Source organism: Lepus europaeus, chromosome 4, assembly GCF_033115175.1.
Source record: "Lepus europaeus isolate LE1 chromosome 4, mLepTim1.pri, whole genome shotgun sequence".
In the NCBI taxonomy this organism is placed as follows: domain Eukaryota; kingdom Metazoa; phylum Chordata; class Mammalia; order Lagomorpha; family Leporidae; genus Lepus; species Lepus europaeus.
In genome coordinates, this window is record NC_084830.1 from 38,810,211 (window position 1) to 38,834,330 (window position 24,120).

At 41.1% G+C, this 24,120-nt stretch overlaps 1 protein-coding gene across 4 annotated transcripts in view; it reads left to right on the plus strand.

The window, feature by feature from the left end:
- Positions 1-24,120, plus strand: part of DPYS (dihydropyrimidinase) — a 108,389-nt gene that overhangs the window by 25,702 nt on the left and 58,567 nt on the right. For 3 of the 4 annotated variants that reach the window (XM_062188125.1, XM_062188123.1, XM_062188124.1), the window contains exons 5-7: positions 6,339-6,495; positions 7,965-8,106; positions 10,274-10,416. In XM_062188125.1, coding sequence (XP_062044109.1) covers positions 6,339-6,495; positions 7,965-8,106; positions 10,274-10,416 — 442 coding nt within the window. Of the gene's footprint in view, positions 1-6,338; positions 6,496-7,964; positions 8,107-10,273; positions 10,417-10,936; positions 11,158-24,120 lie in introns of those variants that run through there. The other variant, XM_062188126.1, reaches the window with a different exon arrangement.

Genomic DNA, 24,120 nt, shown 5'->3' on the forward strand with positions numbered 1-24,120 from the left:
AACCTGTAGGGTTTCTGATGAGAAGTCAGCTGTGAATCTAATTGGAGATCCTCTGAGAGTAATCTGGCATTTCTCTCATGCACATTTTAGAATCTTTTCTTTATGTTTTACTATGGGGAGTTTTACTACAATGTGTCATGATAAAGATCTTTCCTGGTTGTGTCTATTAGGAGTCCTATGTGCTTCCTGCGCTTGGACGTCCCTTTCTTTCTGCAAATTAGGGAGGTTTTCTGTAATTATTTCACTAAAAAGGCCTTCTAATCCATTCTCTCCGTACCTTCAGGAACTCCTAAGACCTGTATGTTGGCCTATTTGATAGTATCCCATAAATCTTCAATATTTTTTTTTTTTTTTAGTTTTCTAATTTATTCTTTCTTTTTGGTCTGACTGTAAAATTTCCAGAGGTTTGTCATCTCACTTGTATATTCTTTCTTCTGCCTCACCAAGTCTGTTGTTAAGGTTTCCACTGTAGTTTTCATTTGACCTATATTCTTCATTTCCAGCATTTCATTTTGATTTCTCTTTAAAATCTCAATTTCATGGAAAAAAATTTCATTTATGTCATGTAATTATGTCATTGATTTATTTAACTCATGGATTTGCTTCTGATTACTTCTAAGTAATCCTATGATCAAGTTTTTGAAATCTATTTCTGGCATTTCTTTGCATTCTAGTATTGAGGTGTTACATTCTTTTGGGATATCATGTTGTCTTATTCTTGTTTCTTGAATTGTGTTTATTTTAGGCATTTGTGGAGATACTTGTTGGGTTTTTTCCCCCCTCTATGGTGACTTTTATTTTTGGACTATACCTCTGTGGCTAGTGGAGTGTCTACTCTTTCAGTGAATACCCCAAGGTGTGTGCTGGGTGCGGCCAGGGAGCTTTGTTCAGTGCTAGACATTTCATTAAGACTATATTTAGCAATTGACCTTTTAAAAACTTACCTTCATATTCAAGACTGACCTTTGCTTCTGAAAAATTTCCTGCTATTAATTCTGTATTCATTTTGCTTCCTTTTCCTGGGACTCCTTTATCATTGCCCATCATAACATTTAATGATTTTCACCATTTTTTTAAAAAACCTTTGAATTTTTACTGTGTGGTTTAGGAAAATTTTGCAAGCTTTTCCTGCCCTTCTGATGATCTTTTGCTTTTGTAATCATACTGTTATTTCCAGGAAAACTTTTCCTCTGGCTGCTCCTTTTCCCATGGTGGTTTATTCTCTTTTTATATTTTTCTTTTAATAGATGGATTATCTTATTGGCTTCTCTAAGAATATTAATGAAGATTTCTTTTTTAAAAAATTATCTTCTGCTTTCTGGATTATCTTTGATTTTTCCCGAGTCAATTTTTCAGTTTTTGAAAACCTAGATCCTTCTTTTTGTGCTTCTTGTGCTTCTTTCCAATGTCTGTTCACTTTCCCACACCTCCCAATAGAACATGCATGCACATAAATTCACGATTTTCTATGCTTTGTTTCAATTAGTGGTGACATCACCCAGCAACTGAACTTGGAGCTTTCTTTACTTGTATCTATTATAATTTGTTTCCCATTTACAACTGAAAGATTTAGGATACTTTTATTGTTCAGTTTTCAGGTTAACTTACTTTAATTTGTCTTAATAAAACTCAATTCTTTTATCCATATTCCTGTATTTAGGGTATAAGTATTATTTTCATTTCAAACTTCATACTTTTCATGAAAATATGTATCCTTTATGGTTAGTTTTTTGTTTGGTTGTTGTTGGTTTCATTTGCTTTGATTTCAATTTTCCTCATAGTATAAAGCTTTACTTTTCAGATTTATTTTTGAAAAATAACAAGTTTGCAAGTTTGTAAAATATAAAATTCTCTTCCAGGGAGGTTTGGGATGTCTCATTTTCTATTTTATTTAGACTCTGTCTCCCATGTATTCCTCTTGTGTTTTAAAAGAAGGGAAGAAAGACCCCGTACAGCAACCACACTCTCCCCAAATGGTCACATTGGCTGCGGCAAGTCAGTGCTAAGCAAGAGGAAACCAAGTCTTGCTTGCGCCTGCACTGTGCGCTCCTGCCTAGTGCTTGGTGCTGTGGGAAGATGAATGCAGCTGATCAAGGGGGAAGCATGTCTCAGCTTTCCTGCTGTTTCTTGTCAGCGACATCCAAACATCCCATTGTCCTTTATGTTTAGAGCAAAATGAGCTTTAGAGCCAATTGCAAAGCCATTGAAAACTAGCCACTTCAAAACATTTTGAAAAATTGAATTTCATGACTATAGGGATAGTAACATTTCTGGAGTGCATTAGTTCCCTGTGGTTACCATCACAAAGTACCACAGGATAGCTGGCTTAGATACCAGAAATTTATTTCCTCTCAGTTCTGGAGTTTGGAGGCTTGAGATCGAGGTGTTGGGAGAGTTGGTTGTGGAGGGAGCCTGTGCTCACAGGGCCTCTTCTTGGCTTGCTTGTGGCCGTCTGCTTCCCAGATCTGCCCATGATCCCGCCTCTTTTTGAGTCTGTGTCTACTAGCTCTTCCTATGAAAACTCCAGTCTTTGGGGATTAGGACCCACGCTGATGGCCTCATGTTAACTTAATTTCCTCTAACTAGGTCTTATTTCCATATCTTCTGAGGCACTGACAAAACTTCAGTATATGTATTTGATAAAAAACGTGATTCAGTCTATATCTTGAAGTGACTCCACAGTCCCTGGAAGGCTCCCTGTAGTTTCACACACATTCATTGATTTGCCCTTCGCACAATTGCCACACTAGAAGGATATTGTGATCTCATTTCATACATAAGAAACACTGACTGTAAGAGCAGTAACTCACCTTATACAAGGTCACCAGCTAAAGATCAAATTTGAACATAAATCTGTGTGATCCATTCTACCAGACTTTTCCTATGCATTTTTCTCTCCATTTCTTTCTTCTTTTGTAAATGTGTTGTTATTTTGAAGCAAAACAATGCCCAGGAAATTTCAACTTGTGCTTTTAGCTAGGAAGATGTATTTACTTATTTATTCATTTACTCATTTATTTTTATTTTGAATGGCAGACACAGAGAGAGAGAGGGAGAAATTGATAACACACACACACACATGTGCAGATCTTCCATTTGCTGGTTCATTTCCAAAATGCCTACCTCAGCCAAGGTTTGGCCAGGCTTAAACCAGGAGCCTGAAAATCAATCCAGGTCTTTCTCATGGTGGCTGGGACCACCCTACTTTAGCCATCACTTGCTGCCTCCCAGGGTGTGTATTAGCAGGAAGCTGGATTGAAAGCAGACCTGGGACTCTAACCCAGACACTCCAATATGAAGTGTTAGCATCCCAGGTAGCATTTTAATGAGCGTGTCAAACGTCCACCCAGGAATTGGTTTTTATAGTGTTTTTGATTTCCTATTTAGTGGGCAACATTTCTGCTTCTGGACACCAATGCAGCTTCTCTGCCTTTTTCCACCTCAGGCCTTTAACAGATCTCAGGACTCAGTAACGTACTGCGTGCAGATCCATTCCTGGTGTTAACACTGGTTCTTTTGCCTTTGTCTAATAAACAGGTTGTCTGGTGGGGGAGGGGGCTAGTCTGGATTGGGTTGACGTGGTTCATTGTTCAAAATATTTAGAAACTCTCAGAGGGCAAGATGCCTTTGAGTGGGAGGTTGCATCATAAGTGCAAAGTCTTTTTTTTTTTTTTTTTGGTTTTGAGCCAAAGGATGGGGAAGGAAAGGCTGTCTGTGGGTAGACAGGGTACTACTAATGTACAACTCACTAAGACAGTGGAAGGAGATTAATGGTGAGGGTGTCTCCATGTCCCAGGAGTTGTTGAAACCATCTGGTCTAGAGTGTGATCAAGAGACTATCAGGCTAAGAATGGATATAGCACTTTTCATTGCCAACCTGCTAAGCATAGTAAATAAAACCAGTAAGTGAATTGGAAAATTGCTCAACCACATCTACAAATAGCCTGTGGTTGACTTAAACATTTTAAAATACATGCTCTTTACCAAGAGATGAAAAATTACACTTTTCCTAGTAACACATCCTAATTCTGGCTATGTCACTAATTACTGATGCATTCTTGGACAAATTAGTCTCATTGATTGTCAGTCTCTTTGTCAAACAAGTATGAAGATTGCTGTGAAGGTCAAATTAGCTCATAGGTGAGAGCTTTGCAGATTCTAGAGTGCTATGCAAGCTACTTATTTTATTGTTGCTTTATTTTAGCCTAAATCCAACAGCACCCCTGATTAGGCTGAGTTATCCATTTTGTTTATCCAGATTATCCAAGCCTCCTATTTCCCCTGCCCTTTTTTTGCCTCTTGTATAATTTCCAATCCTCTGGAAATGTTTCAGGCCCTTGTAAAATAGAGGGATGACTATTAGGAATGTGTGCTTGTTCATTTTTAAATTCTTGTATTTACTGCTGCTTAATGGAGAGATAGATGAAAACAGCCCAGTCAACGAGGAGGTGATTGTATACACCAAAAAGTGGACTGTCATATTTTAAAGGAGCTAAGCCATTCTAAGGAAATTACCTGTCATCTGGCTTCAAAACAGTTCTGGCAGACTCTTGGTAGATGCTGACACTTTTAATTTTTCCTGAGAGCTATTAAAATTGTTGGACTTTTGGAACCATATTCCCATATCACCTTGATGGGCCAAGTGATTGAATAGAGCATGTGGTAAGGATCTTTCCTCTGTGATGAAGCACCGTGGAAAATCCTGAGCTGGCAACTCGTAAAGTGATTGCAGATCAAGTCTCTGAGTTCTCATTGTCCAAGCATCAGTAAGAAGTGCTCTTGGAATAGGAAGGTCTCTTTGTACTTGCAAATGAAATATCGTGTCTGTCTTGCTATCTCTCTGGAAGAGAGTAAGTACATTACCTCTTACTTCACTGAAAGTGATTGCTACTCATGCTAAAGGCCATAAAGAGTTGTTTATAAAGCTTTCCCCTTCTCTGGGAGTAGGTTTTTGGGAACCAGGAAGGGGATAGTGTTCATCTATGTGTGAGCCTCATGAAAGCAGAGGATTTCGACCATGGCAAAGCCTGGGAGATAATTTTAGTGACCATAGTTTCATACCAGGTCACTTAAGAAGTGAAATTCTTAGGCTTCCATAAACCTTGCTTTCATGGTTTTTCAAATTGCTCAGCTAGCTAGAGGAAGATGGCTAGTTTGAGGAAGAAATGATCTGTGCCGCTAGGGCGCTACATCGCAGTGTAATAGGACTTGGGCAGTTGGTGGCCATCCACCAACAGTAGTCTCCAAGGAAGTCAGTTAATTTCAGCTATATTTCAAGATTTTAACTAAAATGTGGCATCTGATTAACCAGAGTGAACTAATTTGGTATGCCAGCATCTCCTTACTGTGCACTCCTTTTTATGATTGCTTGGGTACGATGAGGTTGGTGCCAGTGAATCTATTATTCTGACAAATGCTAATCAGAAATAGGATTCTGATTTTAAATTCAAATGCACTGTGCACTATTAACTTTCAACATTGTGTGCTTTTGATGGCCTCATTTGCATGATTGTTAAAATATGCATTTCTGGCTACGATTTTATTATCTGAGTGTTCTTTCATTTCATATAAATTTTTTGAGAAGCTTTTTCTAAGGATTTGGAAAGTTTATTAATCTATTTTCAGCAGAGATTTACTGTGAATGTCCATATGACCTTATATAATAATTTTCTGTTACCAGGCTAGGATAACACAAAAGTTAGGACTACTAGAATCAAAATACTTCTGTTCAAATCATACCTCCTCCAATCTCCCCATGTGGTGGAAGATAAGTGGCATACCTATAAAGAAGTTATGTAGCCCATAGCTTGTCTTCATTTTCAAATGAATATATTAATAGGGTTTGCCTGATAGAGCTTTTGAGAAGATTCCATTATGATGGCGCATGGGTCTCTCACTAAGTAATGCTGTGGTAACTTGGATCTAATATATGAATTGCTTATAATTAGAGATTTATTTCTCATTCATATTCAAGTCCATCATGGGTTAGCTTTTGCCTCTGCTCCTTAGTCCTTTCCTTCTTTGGCACAACTGAAGGCGCAGCTCCTCGTGGGGTCATGACAGTGGGAAAATGGCAGAACCCCATGATGGCTCTTATTCCTTCTGCTTGGAACAGCACAGGCACCTTTTAATACACAATGACTGGCACAGAGTAGATTATCAATAAACTTTAGCTGTCCTTTTTAAATCCTGTTCAAAAAAGCAAATTATAGTTTCAAATTCTGTTAAGTATCAATATTATTGTCTGCTAGAACAGAGAATGCTAATGTGTATGTGTTTGTCAGATGGCTTTCTTAAGAGAAAATCTAGATGCTGAATGGTTCCTTTGAACATTCCAGGGAAGGTGGTCTATGGAGAACCCATAGCAGCAAGTCTCGGCACTGATGGCACTCACTATTGGAATAAAGAATGGCACCACGCAGCCCACCATGTTATGGGCCCACCCCTGAGACCAGACCCTTCAACGCCCAGCTTCCTCATGAATCTGTTGGCTAAGTAATCATTTTGCAGATGACTGTGAAGAGTTTTTGCCCAAGGAAGGTTTTACAAGTCTGAGTATTTGGTGGGAGAGAGCTTGTCCTACATCTTCACTGTGTACTGACCTCTCAATATTCTGTTCTATTTCACCTGACAGATTCTGGGCACTCCCTTGGAAAACAAAAAAACTGGAAAACAAAAGACATTGGCTTGATTATGTTTGTATACATTATCAAAACCTTTCCTGGGCACAGAGAATCAGTTGATTTTTATTGAAAATTTTTATCTTTTGGTTTTTTCTCTTTCTTGATTCTCAGAGCCAGGGCTCTTCATTCTGGTTAATTTTTTATCAGAATAAAAAAAAAAGAATATTCTTTTAAAAAAGATTTATTTATTTTATTTGAAAGGGTGTGAGGAGGGGGAGAGAGAAATATTCCATACTCTGATTTATTCCCCAAATGGCCATAATTGCCAGGGCTGGGCCAGGTGGAAGCCAAGAGCCAGGAACTCCATCCTGGTTGCCTATGTGCTGACAGGAACCCCAGGACCTGGGCCATCTTCCACTGCTTTCCCAGGCATATTTGCAAGGATCTGGATCATAAGTAGGGCATCCAAAACCCATATGGGATGCAGGTGGCAGCTTAACTCACTATACCACAAAGCCAACCCCCAGAATACTCTCGAATTAAAAATTTTTAAATGCTGAAATAATACAAGAACAAGTTTGTTGTGTAGGAAACTGTGTCACCTTCTGGGAAGACAGGATCATTTTTCTGGAAAATTACACCATCTGTGGACATCCTGACACTCCCTATTCACAGATAGTTGGATTTGAGTTACCAAGGAACTTTTCACTATAGACTGCGTATGAGCTCATTTGCCCTTTTCCTTTAGCTTCCTCCCTCCTTCACACTTCTGCATCCCCCAGATGATTCACAAGCCAAAGCAGCATTCCTGGCCCTGTGACATCACCATCCTCAGCCAGTGTCACACCTCTTGTTTATCACAGCACAGCCACTTGGCCAGAGGTTGCCCTGAAGGACCTGCCCTCCATTCACGTAAATCATCATGGTGATGTCATTGTGTAGTTCTCTCCTCACGAAGAGTTCTGCATTATTGTAGTGACACTGAAATTGTCATCATCAAATGGATGCAGAAATTATCCATTTTCATGCAAGAAATTGAGTCTCAGAAAAACTCATGATCATGGAGCCAAGATGGGATGAAGCTGAGCCCAGAACCCAAGTTTTCTAGCCTGTGACCCTGCATCATGCTTCTTGTAAGCATGGTCTCTAAAAGTGCTTCCTAGGATAAATTCAGGAGAGGGGTGAAATAGACCCGTGAAGATGCCACTCATTCTCCAGTGCATTTTTTTGACTTCCAGCTGAGAAGGGGGTCAAGAGATTAGGCAAGGCTACGGTAGTGTCCTCCTAACACTTTCTGTCAACCCTCTCCCATCACATTCATGCTTTCTTTTTCTTTTACAGTGATGATCTAACCACAACAGGGACTGACCACTGCACTTTCAACACCTGCCAGAAGGCTCTTGGGAAGGACGACTTTACTAAGATTCCCAATGGCGTGAATGGTGTTGAGGACAGGATGTCAGTAATATGGGAGAAAGGCGTGGTGGGTGTCACAGGTTTCAGAATTATTTAGCCTTTCCTTCACCCAGGACCCTGCTTATTGTTGGAGGCACAAACCCCTAGAGAGAGCTTTTTGCTTGTTTCCCAAGGGTGGAGATTGGGCATGCAGTGCTGTAACCACCACCATGCTGTCCTCTCTCTCCCCACCAGGATATGGATCGTGTCAGCAAAGACATAATGGCCTTCTCTGTATGCTTTAGAGGATTCGCTGCACTGATGTGCAGAGACATTCAGGGACAGATTTATTGCTGAAGTTCCTGAAATGTTGCAGCGCTTCCACTTGACTTCTCATGTTCTTGAATCCCCCTGATGTAGCCGCACAGCTGGTGTCTCTGTCTCCAGTGTCTCACTTGCTATGATCTACTCTATATTCTAGCACCAAAGCCACCACTCAGAAAGGAAGTTCTTTCTTTTCATGCCACTTTCCTTTCAAAAGCCCTTTAGTTTCCCCATTGCTTAAAGAACATTTGAATGCTTAATTTACATAAGGGAATCTTCAAAATATCTCTGTAACACTATCTTCTGCTAATCATGCTCCTTAATGCTGGCCCTTTATCCTGACTCTGACCATCCTTGATGACTTCCCTTCTCTTTCTCTTTGCTTAGGTTTCCTCCCTCCCTCCCTCCCTCCCTCCCTCCCTCTCTTCCTTCCTTCCTTCCTTCCTTCCTTCCTTCCTTCCTTCCTTCCTTCCTTCCCTCCTTCCCTCCTTCCCTCCTTTCCCTTCCCCTTTCCCTTTCCCTTTTTTTGTTAAAGATGTATTTATTTACTCAAAAGGCAGAGTTACAGAGAGAGAGAGCTTCCATGCACTGGTTCCCTCTCTAAATGGCCACAATGGCCAGGACTGAGCCACCCTGAAGCCAGGAGCCAGAAGCCTTCGCTGGGTCTCACAAGAGAAGCACTTGGGCCATCCTCTCCTGCTTTCCCTGGTGTATCATCAGGGAGCTGGATGAGAAGTGTTGCAACCAGGACTCGAAACGGTGCCCATATGAGATGCCTACATCATGTGCCTTAACCCACTGTGCCAAAGTGCTGGCCCTTGCTTAGGTTTTCTTGGTAACAGTCCAACCATCCTGTTTGAACTTTTGCTATTACAAAGAGTGATATCCATTATAGCAGATTTTCATAATCTATTTTAGCTTCTAGGTATTTAAATGGCTTCAAAGTGATTAAATATTTCTTGATAGCATACCTGACATCATACTATTTTCTGAAACATTAAAATGGCTTAGTCCAGAACTTTAATTTCAGGACATGGGCTTTTTTTTTTTTTTTTTTTTTGGCAACAACCTTGTGATAAATAAATCTTAAGAACACTCTTACTATGTAAACATACATAGGAATAAACCACCTACACTTTTTCATTTTCTTAGGGTCCACATCTCTTTTAAGTCTTTCCCATAAAAATATCTTGGAACAGACTGTTCATGATTATTGATGCATGTAAATTTCAATTACATAAAATTGAACCTACTGAGTCAATTTTTCCTTTCTAAAGCTGCTCTTATCAGTCTTTTTTGTTTGTTTTTAACTCTGTACTAGTTTATCAAATGTCTACATGATTATCTCATAAATCTTAGGTCTGCAATAAATAAAGCAGATGACAAATGTAGTAGGTGGTGGTAAACTTTAGATGGAAAATCCTTGCCAACATTTTGCAGTCATCTGTAACAATGTTTGTGATTCTGGGAAGGATGGAAAAATTAGTAGGGGTGTTTTTAAGCTGATAGTTTTTTTTTTTTTAATTTTTTTTTTTTTTGACAGGCAGAGTGGACAGTGAGATGGAGAGACAGAGAGAAAGGTCTTCCTTTTGCCGTTGGTTCACCCTCCAATGGCCGCCGCGGTAGCGCGCTGCGGCCAGCGCACCGCGCTGTTCCGATGGCAGGAGCCAGGTGCTTATCCTGGTCTCCCCTGGGGTGCAGAGCCCAAACACTTGGGCCATCCTCCACTGCACTCCCTAAGCTGATAGTTTTTGTTTTAAAGTTATGTTCAGGCTTCCATACATTACCAAATAATCTCCATCATTACTGCTATGGTTGTTTAATATGTGTCAGCATCCAGAGATGTGGTCAGATTCTCAACATAAGACATTAGGTGCACTTCTCCTTGGTTTAAGAAATATGAGTCTTGTATTTTTGACTTTTTTTTACAGCATAGTGGTAAAATGGATGAAAACCGATTTGTTGCAGTTACCAGCACCAATGCAGCCAAGATCTTTAATCTTTATCCAAGAAAAGGAAGAATAGCTGTAGGATCAGATGCTGACATTGTGATTTGGGACCCAAAAGCCACAAGGTAAGTTCTTGTATCTCTTGGCTTCGCCATGGAGAAAAAGTACTAACTTGCAAAGAAGTTGTGCTCTGGCCTTAATCAGCCATTTCTTATTAGGCAGTTTTTAGCCTTGCTCAGGTTTTTTGAGCCTGTGCACATTGTAAAAGTTTTGAAGTACAAATATTCCTTTGTTTTTCTTGGCACGGAAGATCCAAATGGTGTGTTGCATCCTCTGGAAATGGATACAGATATGAGTAGAAAGCCAATATGAATTTGCCACTTCAGTGCCTGGCAAATGCTTGAGTTCACACAGAGGAGAGGTGCAAAGCAATGAAAAAAATCCAAGGCTTCATTTGAAAAGGGCTGAATTGAAAACTTGAAATAATTACAGCCTTTTTAAAGCTTTCAGACAGAAAAATTCCAGCACAAAGCATATCACTTTTAGTTAGCCAAATTTTCCAGTTGAGTTCATCTTGAGCCTGTCATTCCCAATAGACTCCAGCTTTTTGTTTCCAATTTCCATAATTCTATGTTAATATTGCAGATCTGGCAAATTCCACCAGCTGAGGAAAGCATTCAACAGAGGTTGGAGCTCTGCTAATTTCTCCTTGCAGGATGCGAGCACAGACATCACCTGCATCCTGATTTGTGTTTTTCATAAACTGTGCAGTTGTAATGGAGAAGTCCCACATGCTTGAGCATTCTGGGTGTGTTTTTATGCATGTGCCTATGTCAACAAGTATACCATCAGCTCGTAAGCCTTTATGGTACAGGTGTTTACTTGAAATCTATTAGTTTTTTTATGTAGTAAACAAATATAGTTTCCTGGGGGTGGGGTGTGATGTTGTCACAAAGACCTAGGTTTCAATTAAAGGGCTGCTGGGCTATTCTGTGGAGCAAAAATGACCATCTGAAGAAGTACCCTGCCCTCTCTGTGAGCCTAAAAGCAAGCACAAGCTACTCCCTTAGAAAACACCTGTCTGCACTGCTTGACACTCTCCCCAGGGTCCTCAGTGTCCCTACCGGGACCAGTTCACAGGGTGGGCAAAGCAGCCTTTAATCAAAACTTGGGTGAATCACCTCTCCCTGGTTTACGATGCACACAGTGCCATGAGCAGTGATATGAGCATTTTATTTCTGTAAATGTCCTAATGCACCAACGAGACACAACCCACAGTCTTTTTGTTTTTGTGCTAAGAAGCTACTGTCTATTTAAAGACTAAATATCTGACCGTCAAATGATCTAGGTCCCTCTCTTTGCACAAAAAATTCCAATAAGTAAAACCAAATATGAGCAGCTTCCCTTCTGGGCTCAAAACCTGTGCTTGGGAAAGCAATGGGAAAAAAATGCTTGGACTTTCATTGATCTGTGGATGAACTGAGCATGTTGTGTCTGGAGAACTGGGATTTTAAATATCAGTGTACACAGGGCTGCTCTGCAGCCTCGGGAGCCTGCCCAGGATCATCTTTGCTGTAATTCAGTTTAGGCTGCTGCAAGGATTGGGACCAAGTAGTTCTTTGGAAATGACTTGTGGCTTAAGGAGACCATAAGATTCAATTAAGAAAACCTAGATGATTTCAGAAAGGAAAATGTTACCACATAGAAGCAATGTTTGTGAAAAATGATAGTTTTGAAGCACAACATCTGGGAGAGTCATAGCAATGATAATACTTAGTTATAACCTGCCTTTACACAGTTCTAGTAGATTTGAAAATGCTTTGATATCTAAAATGTGGTTTACCAGGTAAGACAAATACCTTATCGCTATGAGAAAAACCATAGCTGTCGACAGTGTAGTCACAAATCCCATGGGAGAACCTGACTCATGTTGTGTCAGGATATCAGAGTTAAACCCTTTGAATTACACTTCTTCCTCCAGTTGGGTGGATCAGTAACTAAAAGCTTCCTGGGACTTGATTACGTTCTCTGTTATTCCTTATCCAAGTTGAGGAATAGTGACAGCACTCTGCTGAGTGATGTGACTATCTGATCTCATTCCCAATCACGTGGAGGGCTGCAGGAGGCCATTCCCAGGGTTCTTCTCTCAATCCCATATCTGTGTACCTGGAGCAGGGCATAGCTTCGAGAGTCTCCTTGGCTGCTTTCATTCCTAAGGACGACATCAGCTCAGGAATAAGGCATTGTGTTCCTCAGACAACTGGACAGAGAGAAACGACCGAACGTAAGGTTGTGAATAATTCACTTACTTTATTTGCCACATATTGCTGCCTGCAGGATATTTATAGGCCGTGATTATGTCTCCTTGAGTCCTGGTTTTAGACTATATAAATTTAGACCACTTTCTCACAAGTCCTAGCTACTGATTTCTGTAACATTGTTTTGTCCTTTCTTTCCTGTTCAGTTGTTTCACAGTAGTACGTAATGATCCAGATGTGTAATTTTTTAAAAAAAGATCTGTGTATTACTTGCTTAACTTCCCTTATTTCTAGTCTAATAATAACTAACTTAAGGTCAAACTAAAAAGCTTCTATGCCTTTAACTTTCTCTCTCTCTCTCTCACCAGTTCTCCAATATTTCTTTTATTATACCTGTTCTTCATTTATACAATAACAATAGAAAATTAAGTAATTATATTTTAATATATGGGAAAAAGATATCTGTTTGGCATTGCATTATTAGTATGAAGTTTTCTTTAACTATGAGATTCAGGTGTACTTTCTGATCCTAGATCCACCAAAAGTCATTTAAAGTCTCTGACTAGCCACTCTCTCCTATATAAAGTTATTGGTAATTGTTATTACTAGTCGTTGTAATGTCTACCTTACAAGATTTTTGTTGGAGTCACAAGCTAGTGCATATAAAAAGCTTTGTAAACTAAGAATTATTATGGTTATTTTGTATTTTTAAAATTTATTTTCATTTTTTGAAAGGCAGAGAGAGAGAGAGAGAGAGAGAGAGAGAAGGAATCTTCCATTAGTAGTTCATTCCCCAAATGCTCTTAACAGTCAGGGTTGGGCAAGGCTGAAGCCAAGGAACCTGAAACCCAACCTGGATCTTTCACATGTGTGACAGAGAAGCAAATACTTGAACCATTACCTGCTATCTTCCAAAGTGTGCATTAGCAGGAAACTGGCTTGGAAGCAGAGGAGCCAGGACTTGAACCACTTACTCTGAGATGGGATGTGGGCATCCCAAGTGGTAACTAAACTGCTATGCTACATGTCTGCCTGCTATTTCCTACTTGTCTAGTTTGTGTCATTCTTTGCAGTCCTTTTTCATTTTTTGATTGTTCCAGTTACTTTGCCTGTGGTGACCGGGAAGGCAGATGAACCACAGGCTTCAAGTTTTCTAACCCTCAGATACTTTTAAAAACCTGGAGATGTTTATGTTTTTCTTTTCTTGTTTTACTGTCCTTTCAAAAATAAGGAAATAGTATTAAGAAATATTGAATCTCGGCTGGTGCCGGGGCTCACTAGGCTAATTCTCCACCTGTGGCACCAGCACCCTGGGTTCTAGTTCTGGTTGGGGTGCTGGATTCTGTCCCGGTTGCTCCTCTTCCAGTCCAGCTCTCTGCTGTGGCCCAGGAAGGCAGTGGAGGATAGCCCAAGTGCTTGGGCCCTGCACCCGCATAGGAGACCAGGAGGAAGCACCTGGCTCCTGACTTTGGATCGGTGCAGTGCGCCGGCTGTGGCGGCCATTTAGGGGGTGAACCAACAGAAAGGAAGACCTTTCTCTCTGTCTCTCTCTCTCTCACTAACTCTGCCTGTCAAAAAAAAAAAAAAGAAAAGAAAAAAAGAAAAGAAAACAAATATTGACTCTTTCTAGTCCCCTTTGGATTTCTTTGATTTATTCTAGATCTTGCTTTAAGAATTTTCCCTAAGATTCTATCAGAATATTTTGCACTATATTTACCTACTTCAATGTGAAACTTGCAGAGCATGCTAGAAAAAAAAGAAGGAGTATTGAGAAGGAAACTTCACAGTATAATGAATCTGCACAAGAAGAAAGTATGTTTATCATGGTGCACAGTAAAAGAGATTTTTTTCAGAGCCTGTGTGCTGAGTCCTTATCTGGGTCAATTGCAGTACCAGCTTTCTCTATTCTCAGCCTGGTTCTTATAAGAAAGTTGTTCAGCTGGACTGGCTGTTCTCAACTAAAATTTATGCTGATGATCTCAGTTGGAACCTTTCTGATGCACAACAATGGTTTTCCCTTCTCTGACTGCCCATCCGTGATACCTAGCTTTCCTCTTCCTTAGAGGTGGCCCATCAACCGTCAGTCCTCCGCTTGCCACCCTGCGTGCCCACTACACATACTGTGCCACAATCTCTATTCACTTCATCCCTTATTAATATTCTTGAGGTATAGTTTCAATTTTTAAAGTAAATGATTTATTTTAGGATGTTTCAGATTTATAGAAAACTTGCAAAGATAAAACAAGGTTCCCATTTACCCCATAACCAGTTTCCACTATTATTTTCACTCATTAGTATAGTATGTTTGTCACAATTAATGAACCAGTATTGTATGTTATTGTTAACTAGAGTCTACTTTGTGAGAAATTTCCTTAGTTTTTACCTAATATTCTTTTCCTATTTCAGGATCTCATCCAGGATCCCACATTACACTTAGTTGTTATGTGTCCTCTGATCTGTTGCAGTTTCTCCTACTTCATTAATTGTTTTAGTAATATTTAAAAAAATGTTTTTGCTTATTTATTTGATTTGAAAGACTGAGAAACAGACAGTAATATCACATCTACTGGTTCATTCCCCAAATGCCTGCTACTTCTGGGGCTGGGTCAGGTCAAAGCCAGGAGCCAGGAACTCAATCCAGTTCTCCAAAATGGATAGCAGGAGCCCACCTACTTGAACCATCAATTGCTGCCTCCCAGTGTGTGAATTAGCAGGAAGCCTGAATCAGGAATGGAGCCAGGACTTAAACCCAGGTATTCTGATATGAGATGGGGCTTAACTGTTATACCAAACACCCGCCCTTCTCTGACTTTGTTTTTGATGACCTTGACAGTTTGAAGAGTATTGGCCTGAAATTTTGTAGAATATCCCTCTATGATGGCTTCTTCAATGATTTTCTCATAGTTAGCCTCGGGTTTTGGGGTTTGGGAGAAAAGGACCAAGAACCAAAGTTCCATTTTGATCACATCATGTGAAGGTACACGCAGTGAACCTGACTCATCACCTGGTTGAGTTAGCATTTGTCAGATTTCTCCACCCCCTAAGTATCTTCCCCCTTTCCGTATTGTATTTTTTGGAAGGAAGTCACTATACATATCACATACTCAATGTGTTGGAATTATACTCTAGCTTATATTTTAATTAATTCTATATGACCCGGGCCTAACCCAGTTCAGCATACGAAGTATTTTTGTTGAGTGGGCAAGTGAAAAGGATGCAATGTTACTTGCAATGCTGGTGTCCCATGTCGAGTGCCAATTTGAGTCCCACCTACTCTTCTTCCAGTCCTGCTCCCTGCTGATGCACCTGGGAAAGCAGCAGAGGATGGCTCAAGTGCTTGTGTCCTTGTCTTCCACATGGGAGACCCAGATGGACTTTTGGGCTCCTGGCTTTTGCCTGGCCATGTGGAGGAGTGATAATCAGTAGACATTAGCTCTCTCTTGGTCTCTCTCTCCCTCTCTGTTGCTCTACCTTTCAAATAAATGAAATAAATCTAAAAAAAATGGCATAAAGGAAAATCCAAGATATTTTCTTAGACAACACTTACGATGAAAGAAAAAGTAAGAATAGCATTTCCTCACTTCATCCTTCAGCTCATTGCATGAGATCAATAAATAACTGTTGAAAGAAGGCATGAGTCAAGACAAATACAAGTAGAAAGGATTTTCCAAGGACAGAAGGAAGAACTGTTCCAATAGTCATATTTTTCTGTAAGTATCCCCTTCATTTGTGAGTCAGGCAACAGTGCATTTGTTAAGCAGAACTCTTAGAGAAATGAATGGCCTTCGTGTGCTCCATCATTCACACTTTGCAAAGGAGTGCCTTGGGGAGCCACGTGCTTAGACTCAGGCTGTGTAAGAGCCAGGAGGGTCTAGTGGAAAGAGAGGAAATGCAAAGTCAACATCCTTCATCTAAGAAAGGACATGTTAAGAACTCCAGAGAGAGGGGGCAGAGGAGTGACCAGGGCTGAGTTTTGGCTCTACTTCTGATGCAGTTTCCTGCTAATGTGCACCCTGGGAGGTTCAAGTACTTAGGTCATTGCTACCCACTGTAGGAGACTCAGCTGGAGTTCCAGACTCCTGGGTCAGCTTGGGTCAGCACTGCTGTTGTGGGAATTTGATGAGTGGGCCAGCAGATAGAAAATCTCTCTGTGTGTCTCTGCCTTTTAAAATTTTTTTAAATGAAAACAGAAAAATAGTGATAAAAGGATACCACACAGGAGAAAGAAACAAGTTGCCATTGAAGCTCAAAGAATAAAGGTCACTCATGTGTTGGTGCCATCATTGGCATAAACTCACATGACAGAGTAAAGGACATGTGATATCTAGCCCCAAGAGTGATGAATAAGTAGGGAAGTGAGATAAACTCATTGGCATTGATGGGAAGGAAGGCCTGGGTCGAAGTGTTTAAGGCCAGGGATTTTGTAAGAGAGAGGTAGGTTCAGGAAGGGAGAAGAAAGGTAAGGATGTCATGAATTATCTCCAGGCTTAATTTTGATTATTACAGACACGGAATTTTAAATGAAGCTCATCTTGTGGAAAAGCATTATTTAATCATAAATAGATATATCTATAGGATTTTTTTCCTTGCAAAAATTTCCCTCCTTTTATTTTACCTACCTGATTTTGATACTGTCTGCAACCTAGATAATGTGCAATCTTTCTGTCTCACCACAACAGTAGATGTTTGTCAAAATTTTCCAATGAAATTTCCTGAAATGGTTTTAGAAAAAACCAATATCCAGTTGACTTAAATCAGGCAGATTGTATTGCATCCAGTATCCTCAAGAGGGCACCCACAGCCCACACTGAGTTCAGCAGCTCCAATCAGGCCATGAGAGCCACTGGTTATGCAACAAGAAGCAGGCCTCTGGAGAGTGGATGCATTTGCTAATGATGTTTGGCTTCATGGTACATAGATGTTTTCATTTTGAAATTCTTGTTACTTATTAATGGCATGTGGGAATATGCTTGCCACAAAGTCTGTACCCTTAAAAATGGACAGCATTATGGTTACTGAGAGAGATCAGTGGGTGGGGTAGGGAAAGCAGGGCAGCTTCTCTCTCCCTCCCTTTCTTTCTCTCTCCCTCTCCCTTCCTCTCCCTCCTTCTCCATTCCTCTCCTCTCTCTCCCCCTCCCTCCAACTCCCTCTCTCCTTCTCTCCCTCCCTCACTTCCTCTCCCTCTGATTCCACATTTGACATGAGGTGAGGGATAGTGAGAGAGCTGGGAGTGGGTGACTGGAGGGAAGGCTTAGATGAACGTTCTGATGGAAGATCACCAAAAATGTTACCAGCCTGGAAAAAGTTCCTGCAGATATCAGCTGCAGTAGCTCTTCTTGTGTCATTGCACAACAGAAAAACAACTGCATGCCATGCAAAGAGGACATCAACCGTTTTTGGAAGTACGTCTGCTGAATTCAGCTTGACGGCTCACTGAGCCAGCGTCTATCACTTGTGACAGAATTATACGTCCTAACACTTCACTACCTGGGTCAAAGCTTCGAATCTGAGGACATATTCCCTACCCAGATGTTTGACCCATTTTTGTAGAATATTTTGGTATTTAGGAAGAAGGAACCAGGAGCACGATTTTCATGTGGCATTAGGACAGGGTCTACATTGTATTGTGTGCTCAGCACAGAGATCAAATCGACCAACTTGTTAAAAATCTTATTACAGAGAATGGCGTGTAAGTTACTTGCAAGCCTGTAGCTGCAGCCGTAACTCATGTCCGGGCAATTTAAGACCATCTTCTGAGCTTCGGCTCCTCGGTATTCATTAAATCGCACTTAGTTACTATGGCAACTGTCCCTTGCCCGTATTTATGAGCTCCAGGCTATCTCACAGAATCTCCAGCTCACAAACACACAGCCAACACGTTGTGTGCACTGGGACATTTAATGAAGACTTCTAGCTGGACTGTGCTCTGCAGAGCAAGCAGATTTGCCTTACTGTTATTTTAGTTTATTGTTTTTAATTCAATTATAACAGGCTTTGACCTTGACTATACTCTTACTGAAGGCATTGTGCTGTCTTTCCTGCTTAATTTCCTTCCCTTTCTCATGGAAGATAGAGACAGGAGTTTAACTTTCTGTTCATCCCGTGGAGAGTCACGACGTACAGCTTGTGAATGCTCCCCTCTGGATTGCAGAGGGGCTGTGTGTGTGAAATAAAGCAGGGGAAACATGACCTTCATGCTTGGGGAGTGGAGATTGTAGGGTTGGGAAAGAGAAGAATGAGAACAAAGGTGTGCGTTGGCACCTAGTGATGATGGTGGCTTACGAGAAGGGTGACTGTTCCATGGAGGCCACCAGGCATTTTCCTTTGAGGTTGTGTGTTGTACATCATCTGACTAATTCATACACACTATGGTTCTCCTTCCCTGAGAAGAAGCGTGCACACATATACACACTCATAGTGACACAGCAGCCTGCAGGTCTGCTGATAACATCTGATCAGCCCGACCACTCTCCTTTTCATGCCTGTGTCTAAGAGTGTTTAGAGCTAACTCTTCTCCCTGTCCCTAAGCACAGAGACATCCCAGGGCGCAAGGTGTGGCATGAGGGGTGGGCAACACAGGTCCTCTGCTAGGGATAAGAGTAGAATGAAGAATAAGGTGTGTCCTGTGGGAGTTCCTGGGGTGCCATGGCTGAGGGCCTGCTGCTCACTGTGGTCCAGGTACTGCTCCCCTCATTTCCAGTGACCACAGACTTATACAGTAATTATGACAATTTGCTAGCAGATGACAGCAAAATGTTTAGAGATTAATGCCTTTTGCTAATCCACCCTAAATCGAACTCGCCATCTGGGCTGTTGGGGGAGCAGGACCACAGTATAAAGAAAAGCCTGTTGGACTAAATTCCTACTAATAGGAATTGGGTGACCTTGGAGATGCTATTTATTTTTTTCTGAATTTCAACGTCTTTGTTTGTGAAAAGGGCGTGATGATATCTATTCCATAGTATCGTTGTAGCTGTTTAAGACAGTGTATATATGGTACTTGACACCTGAGGGGCATTCAGTAGCCCTTGGCACACAGTAGGTGGTCAGTTAGCACATAGATAGTAGTAGGTGATCACCAGGAATACTGGTCAGTTTGTGGAATGAGTGCGAGCCATGGCCAACTACAGCTATGATTTCAAAATCAAAATATAGGGGCCAGTGTTGTGGCGCAGTAGGTTGAGCTGCTAACTGAGAAGCCTGCTTCCTGTGTGAGCACCAGTTTGAGTCCTGGCTGTTCCGCATCTGATCCAGCTCCCTACTGGTACACCTAGAAAAGCAGCAGAGGATGGTCCAAGTGCTTGGGCCCCTGCCACCTATGTGGGAGACCACAATGGAGTTCCAGGCTCCAACCCCAGATGTTGCTGCCATTTGGGGAGTGAATCAACAGCAAGAAGATCTCTCTCTCTCTCTCTCTCTTTCTCCCTCTCCCTCTTTCTATTACTCTGCCTTTCAAGCAAATAACAAATAAATCTTCAATTAAAAAACAATAAAAAATCAAAATATAATGACTTAATTCAGACAAGACCAAAAGATACTAGAATTATATTTTATATAAAAACTCCATCTCCTATGTATTCTGTACACCTCCATTTTAAAAAATTGGCTAAAGTTGAGGTACTTTGATGGATTCTTTGGCTATAACAGCCTGGTTCAATCAGAATTCTTAAATGTACCCAGAGTTGACACCTTTATAAAAATCATTTGCTGTGAAACTGTTCAAACAAACCACCCAAGATTCACTTGTGTCCTTCAGAAGACATTTGCTTTAAAAAAAGTCTTGGACTACACACATAAAAAAGCCATCTCTGCCAATAACATGTGGGTAACAATTTAACCACGACTTCTTTCAAGTTGCTTATTTAAACATGTTCTTATGCAACTGAACCTTTCAAATGAACTAGAAAGGATTTCTGGAGACTTGACTACTAATAGCTGTTGGGTTTTTTTCCTGCAAATTATGAAAGAGAAGTTAAGAAATGAATCACATTAGCCCATTCTATCATTGATCATTTGCCTTTGCCAGAATAAGCAAGTTTATTTTCAGCATCAGGATTGGGCAAAATAAGTGCCAAAGGGAGGTTGTACGAAAGGCAGAGGCTTTCCCAGCCAAGCACGCACTTTATTTTCCTTCCCACCTGACATATTTTGTATGCTCTTCCGTCTTTGAGATTTGCCTGTGTTATTTACAGCTGCATCCTTAGGTTTCAGAACAGGTTCATGTAAGAGCTCAATAGTTAAATGAGTGAATGAATCAGATACAAATAATACTGGGGCAGTGAACAAATACATGATTTAAAAATATTTACTGGACTTTGTTTACCTGCTCTTGGAATTAGTTTGAAAGTCACATTTTATATTTTTCCCTTGATTAAAAAAAAAAAAGGAAGGAATTCCTGCACTTATCTTCTTCCACAAAGCAATACAAGTTGGTGTCACCAGACCTGTCCATTTACATGATGTATGTCAGATTGGATCCTTTTGGGGCGGGGGGGGGGGGGTCAAAAAACTGGTTTTTGGTCTCAGACTCATCCCTAACTCTGGCTCATTATCTTAAAAACATGAGCCCTTTGTTATGGATGGGATGGAAGACAGGTGAAAATGGATCAAAGGAAGTTTAACATTAGTACCTGAAAAGAATTTCAGGGTTGTTATATTTTTAACACACAACGAAGAACAATGGCTTCCGTACAAAGACCACTGGAGAAATAATCAGTTGAAATACACAGCGAGGGCCAGGCATTTAGCACAGCTGTTAAAATGTCAGTTGGGTCACTCACATCCCAAGTAAGAGAACCTGGGTGCTAGTCCTCTCTGCTCCTGATTCCAGCTTCCTGCTAAAGTTCACCTTATCTGATGGGTTTGATGACTCCACTGCTTAGGTCCCTGACAGGTAGAGGTGATGGCTCAAATACTTAAGTTCCTGCCACACACATGGGACACCCAGATTGAGTTTCTAGCTCCCAGCCTTATCCTGGCCCAGTCCCAGTTATGTGGACATTTGGGTAGTGACCTAGTAGCTTGGAGATTTCCGTCTCTATTTCTCTCTCTGATAAGGTCTTTTCCAATGACCCAAACAAGACACCACAAAATTCGAGCTACTTTTTTCCTTGCCCTAAAGCAGAATTTCTTCTGGAAGCAAGCTCTGATATTTTATATAATAGATTTGTGTAAGAGGATCTCAAAAATCATTGGATAATTGAAATTAAAACATGAAAATATAAAAAATTTATTTCTCAACATAAGCTCCATCATGCTCATTACACTTATTTAAACCATGAGAGCAGTCATTTAGTCCATCCCTAAATGGTTGAGAGTACTGGGGTTTTAACTATGTCAATAAAGAAAAATGGGTGCTTTTTAAAAATATTTATTTATTTGAAAGGCAGAGTTAGAGAGGAAGAGATAGAGAGAGAGGTCTTCCATCTGCTGGTTCACTCCAAGTGTGGTCCCTGGACCATCACCATTAACATCATGTGGGAATTTGTAAGAAATATGGATTCACAGGCCCAGCTGAGAGCTGCAGCCTCAGAAACCCTAGAGCTGGAGCCCGCCAAGCCCTGCAGGGGAGTCTGAGGCACACTCGGGTTTGAGTCCTGAAGTCACGGAAGACTTACACGCTGGCAAAGCCCACTTAACTCTCCCAGACACTTAACTTTGCTTGAGTACTGCTGGTTTAGTGCATTTACTTCCCAAACAGTCCAGTTCTTCTTGGGATAGATGTAGTCATTAAGAAACTCTTCATTTGATTGCATCCAGACTTATCTCCTTCCAGCCCCTAGCATGTTTGGCCCCTGAAGCTATGCAGAATATATCTACACTCACATATGATCATCCACCCATTCATCCACTCAGACATCAGAAGACAGCTCCTGGCCCCTTTAAGTCCCCCCCAACCCCCACCTCCATGACCCCAAAAACTCCTCTGCTCACTTTTCTCTTGATACACAGTTGTCCATGTCCTACAAGTGTGTGACTCTAAAACTGGACACAGTTCTGCCTATGATACCATCAGTTTTATAACTAACTGCAAAGCTTCATTTCCTTTATTAAATTTTACTAGGTTCTACTTTATGAAAATACTATTTACATAAGTCAAAAACAGGGAAGCGTGGGTACTTGCATGAAGTTCTAATGCCAAATTTACTCAATTAGTCGCTGGGAAATTTACATGGGGTCCTCTCTGTTGTTTCTGTTGAGACGATTAGGATTCAAGGACATGCTGCTTTTCCCATTACACTTGTAAGTGTTGGAGTAAGTAGTAATTTACAATGCCCGTAGGTTTTCTAAATGCAATATTTTATAAATCAAAGGGTGCAAAGAATCATACAGCTAATGCCTGTGCATTGATCTCCCCAGACCTTCCCTCAGTACCTTAGGTTTGGTGTTTATTGCCCCCACCCTATACACGTGCATTCCAAGGCAGATACACACACATACACACACACACAATTTTTTAGCTTTATATGAACTGTACTGCATGTATCATGCAACTGTCTTGATACTAGGCTTGTGAGACTTATCCATGTTGAAATAAGTGGATTTGTCATGTTCCTCTTCCCTGTTGTATTCTATTTTGTGACTATGCCATCATTGACTTTATATTCTTTTCCTGGTGAACATTTAGATTGCTTTTGAATTTTCACTATTTCAGATCCCATATATCTTTTCCTCTCAGGCTTCCATCTAGACTTTGGTTTGTTTTACATGAAATGCTGTCCCATTTCTCCCAGCAGAAACACATAAAATTGCTTAAGTTTTGTAACTAAATGCAGAACCGCCCATCTGTCTCTATTACATTTTATCTCATCCTACATTCATTTACTCAGTCCTTGAAAACCATGCATCAGGGCCCTGCCACATGGTGCCGACAGAGAAAGTGGCTGGAAAGTGCTAGACCCAATCCCGTTGTTTACCCAGGAAGCAGAGGCAGGCCTGGTAGAGAGCAGTGGCTTCTGCTTTGTGCTGCAGTCATTGCTTATTGGTTTATAACTGACTTTCGAGGCACCGACTCTCACTATCAGAGTAAGCCCCCTCCTCTGAAGATTATCTGATCACATAGACAAAATGAGAGCCGCAGAAACAAAGCTGTAGGCCCAGCAACTATGACGGGAGTGGGCCTGGTCTGGGAAGTGGATGAGGAAAGAAGAGGAGATGATGCAGGTTCAGAATCCCTCACTGTCCCCTGAGATGACACAGCCAAATATTCACTATCAGACTTGAGTCTGTGCCTGTTTTATAACTACCCACCTAAGCCTTGAAAGAGTGGCACCCCCCCCCCCCCAAGACGCACACATGCAGATACCTGGTTGCTGTTCGTCAGGGCCTCTGATTACAGCCACACATGATTTGTACAAACACAGGGGCTCTTGGTTGCCCAGCTCTCCTCATAGGTGAGCTGAGATTCGTGAGCCCGAGGTCAGTGCTTCCTCACTGTGCTCTGGGGCCACAGATTGCCCGCTCTCTCCGTGGGTACAAGTGTGCACTTGCCCGGCACGGAATGTGGGTCCCTGCCACTCAGCCAGTGCTCCAGGACCTCAGGGCTGAGCCCGTCCGGGGGGCTGTGGGGCT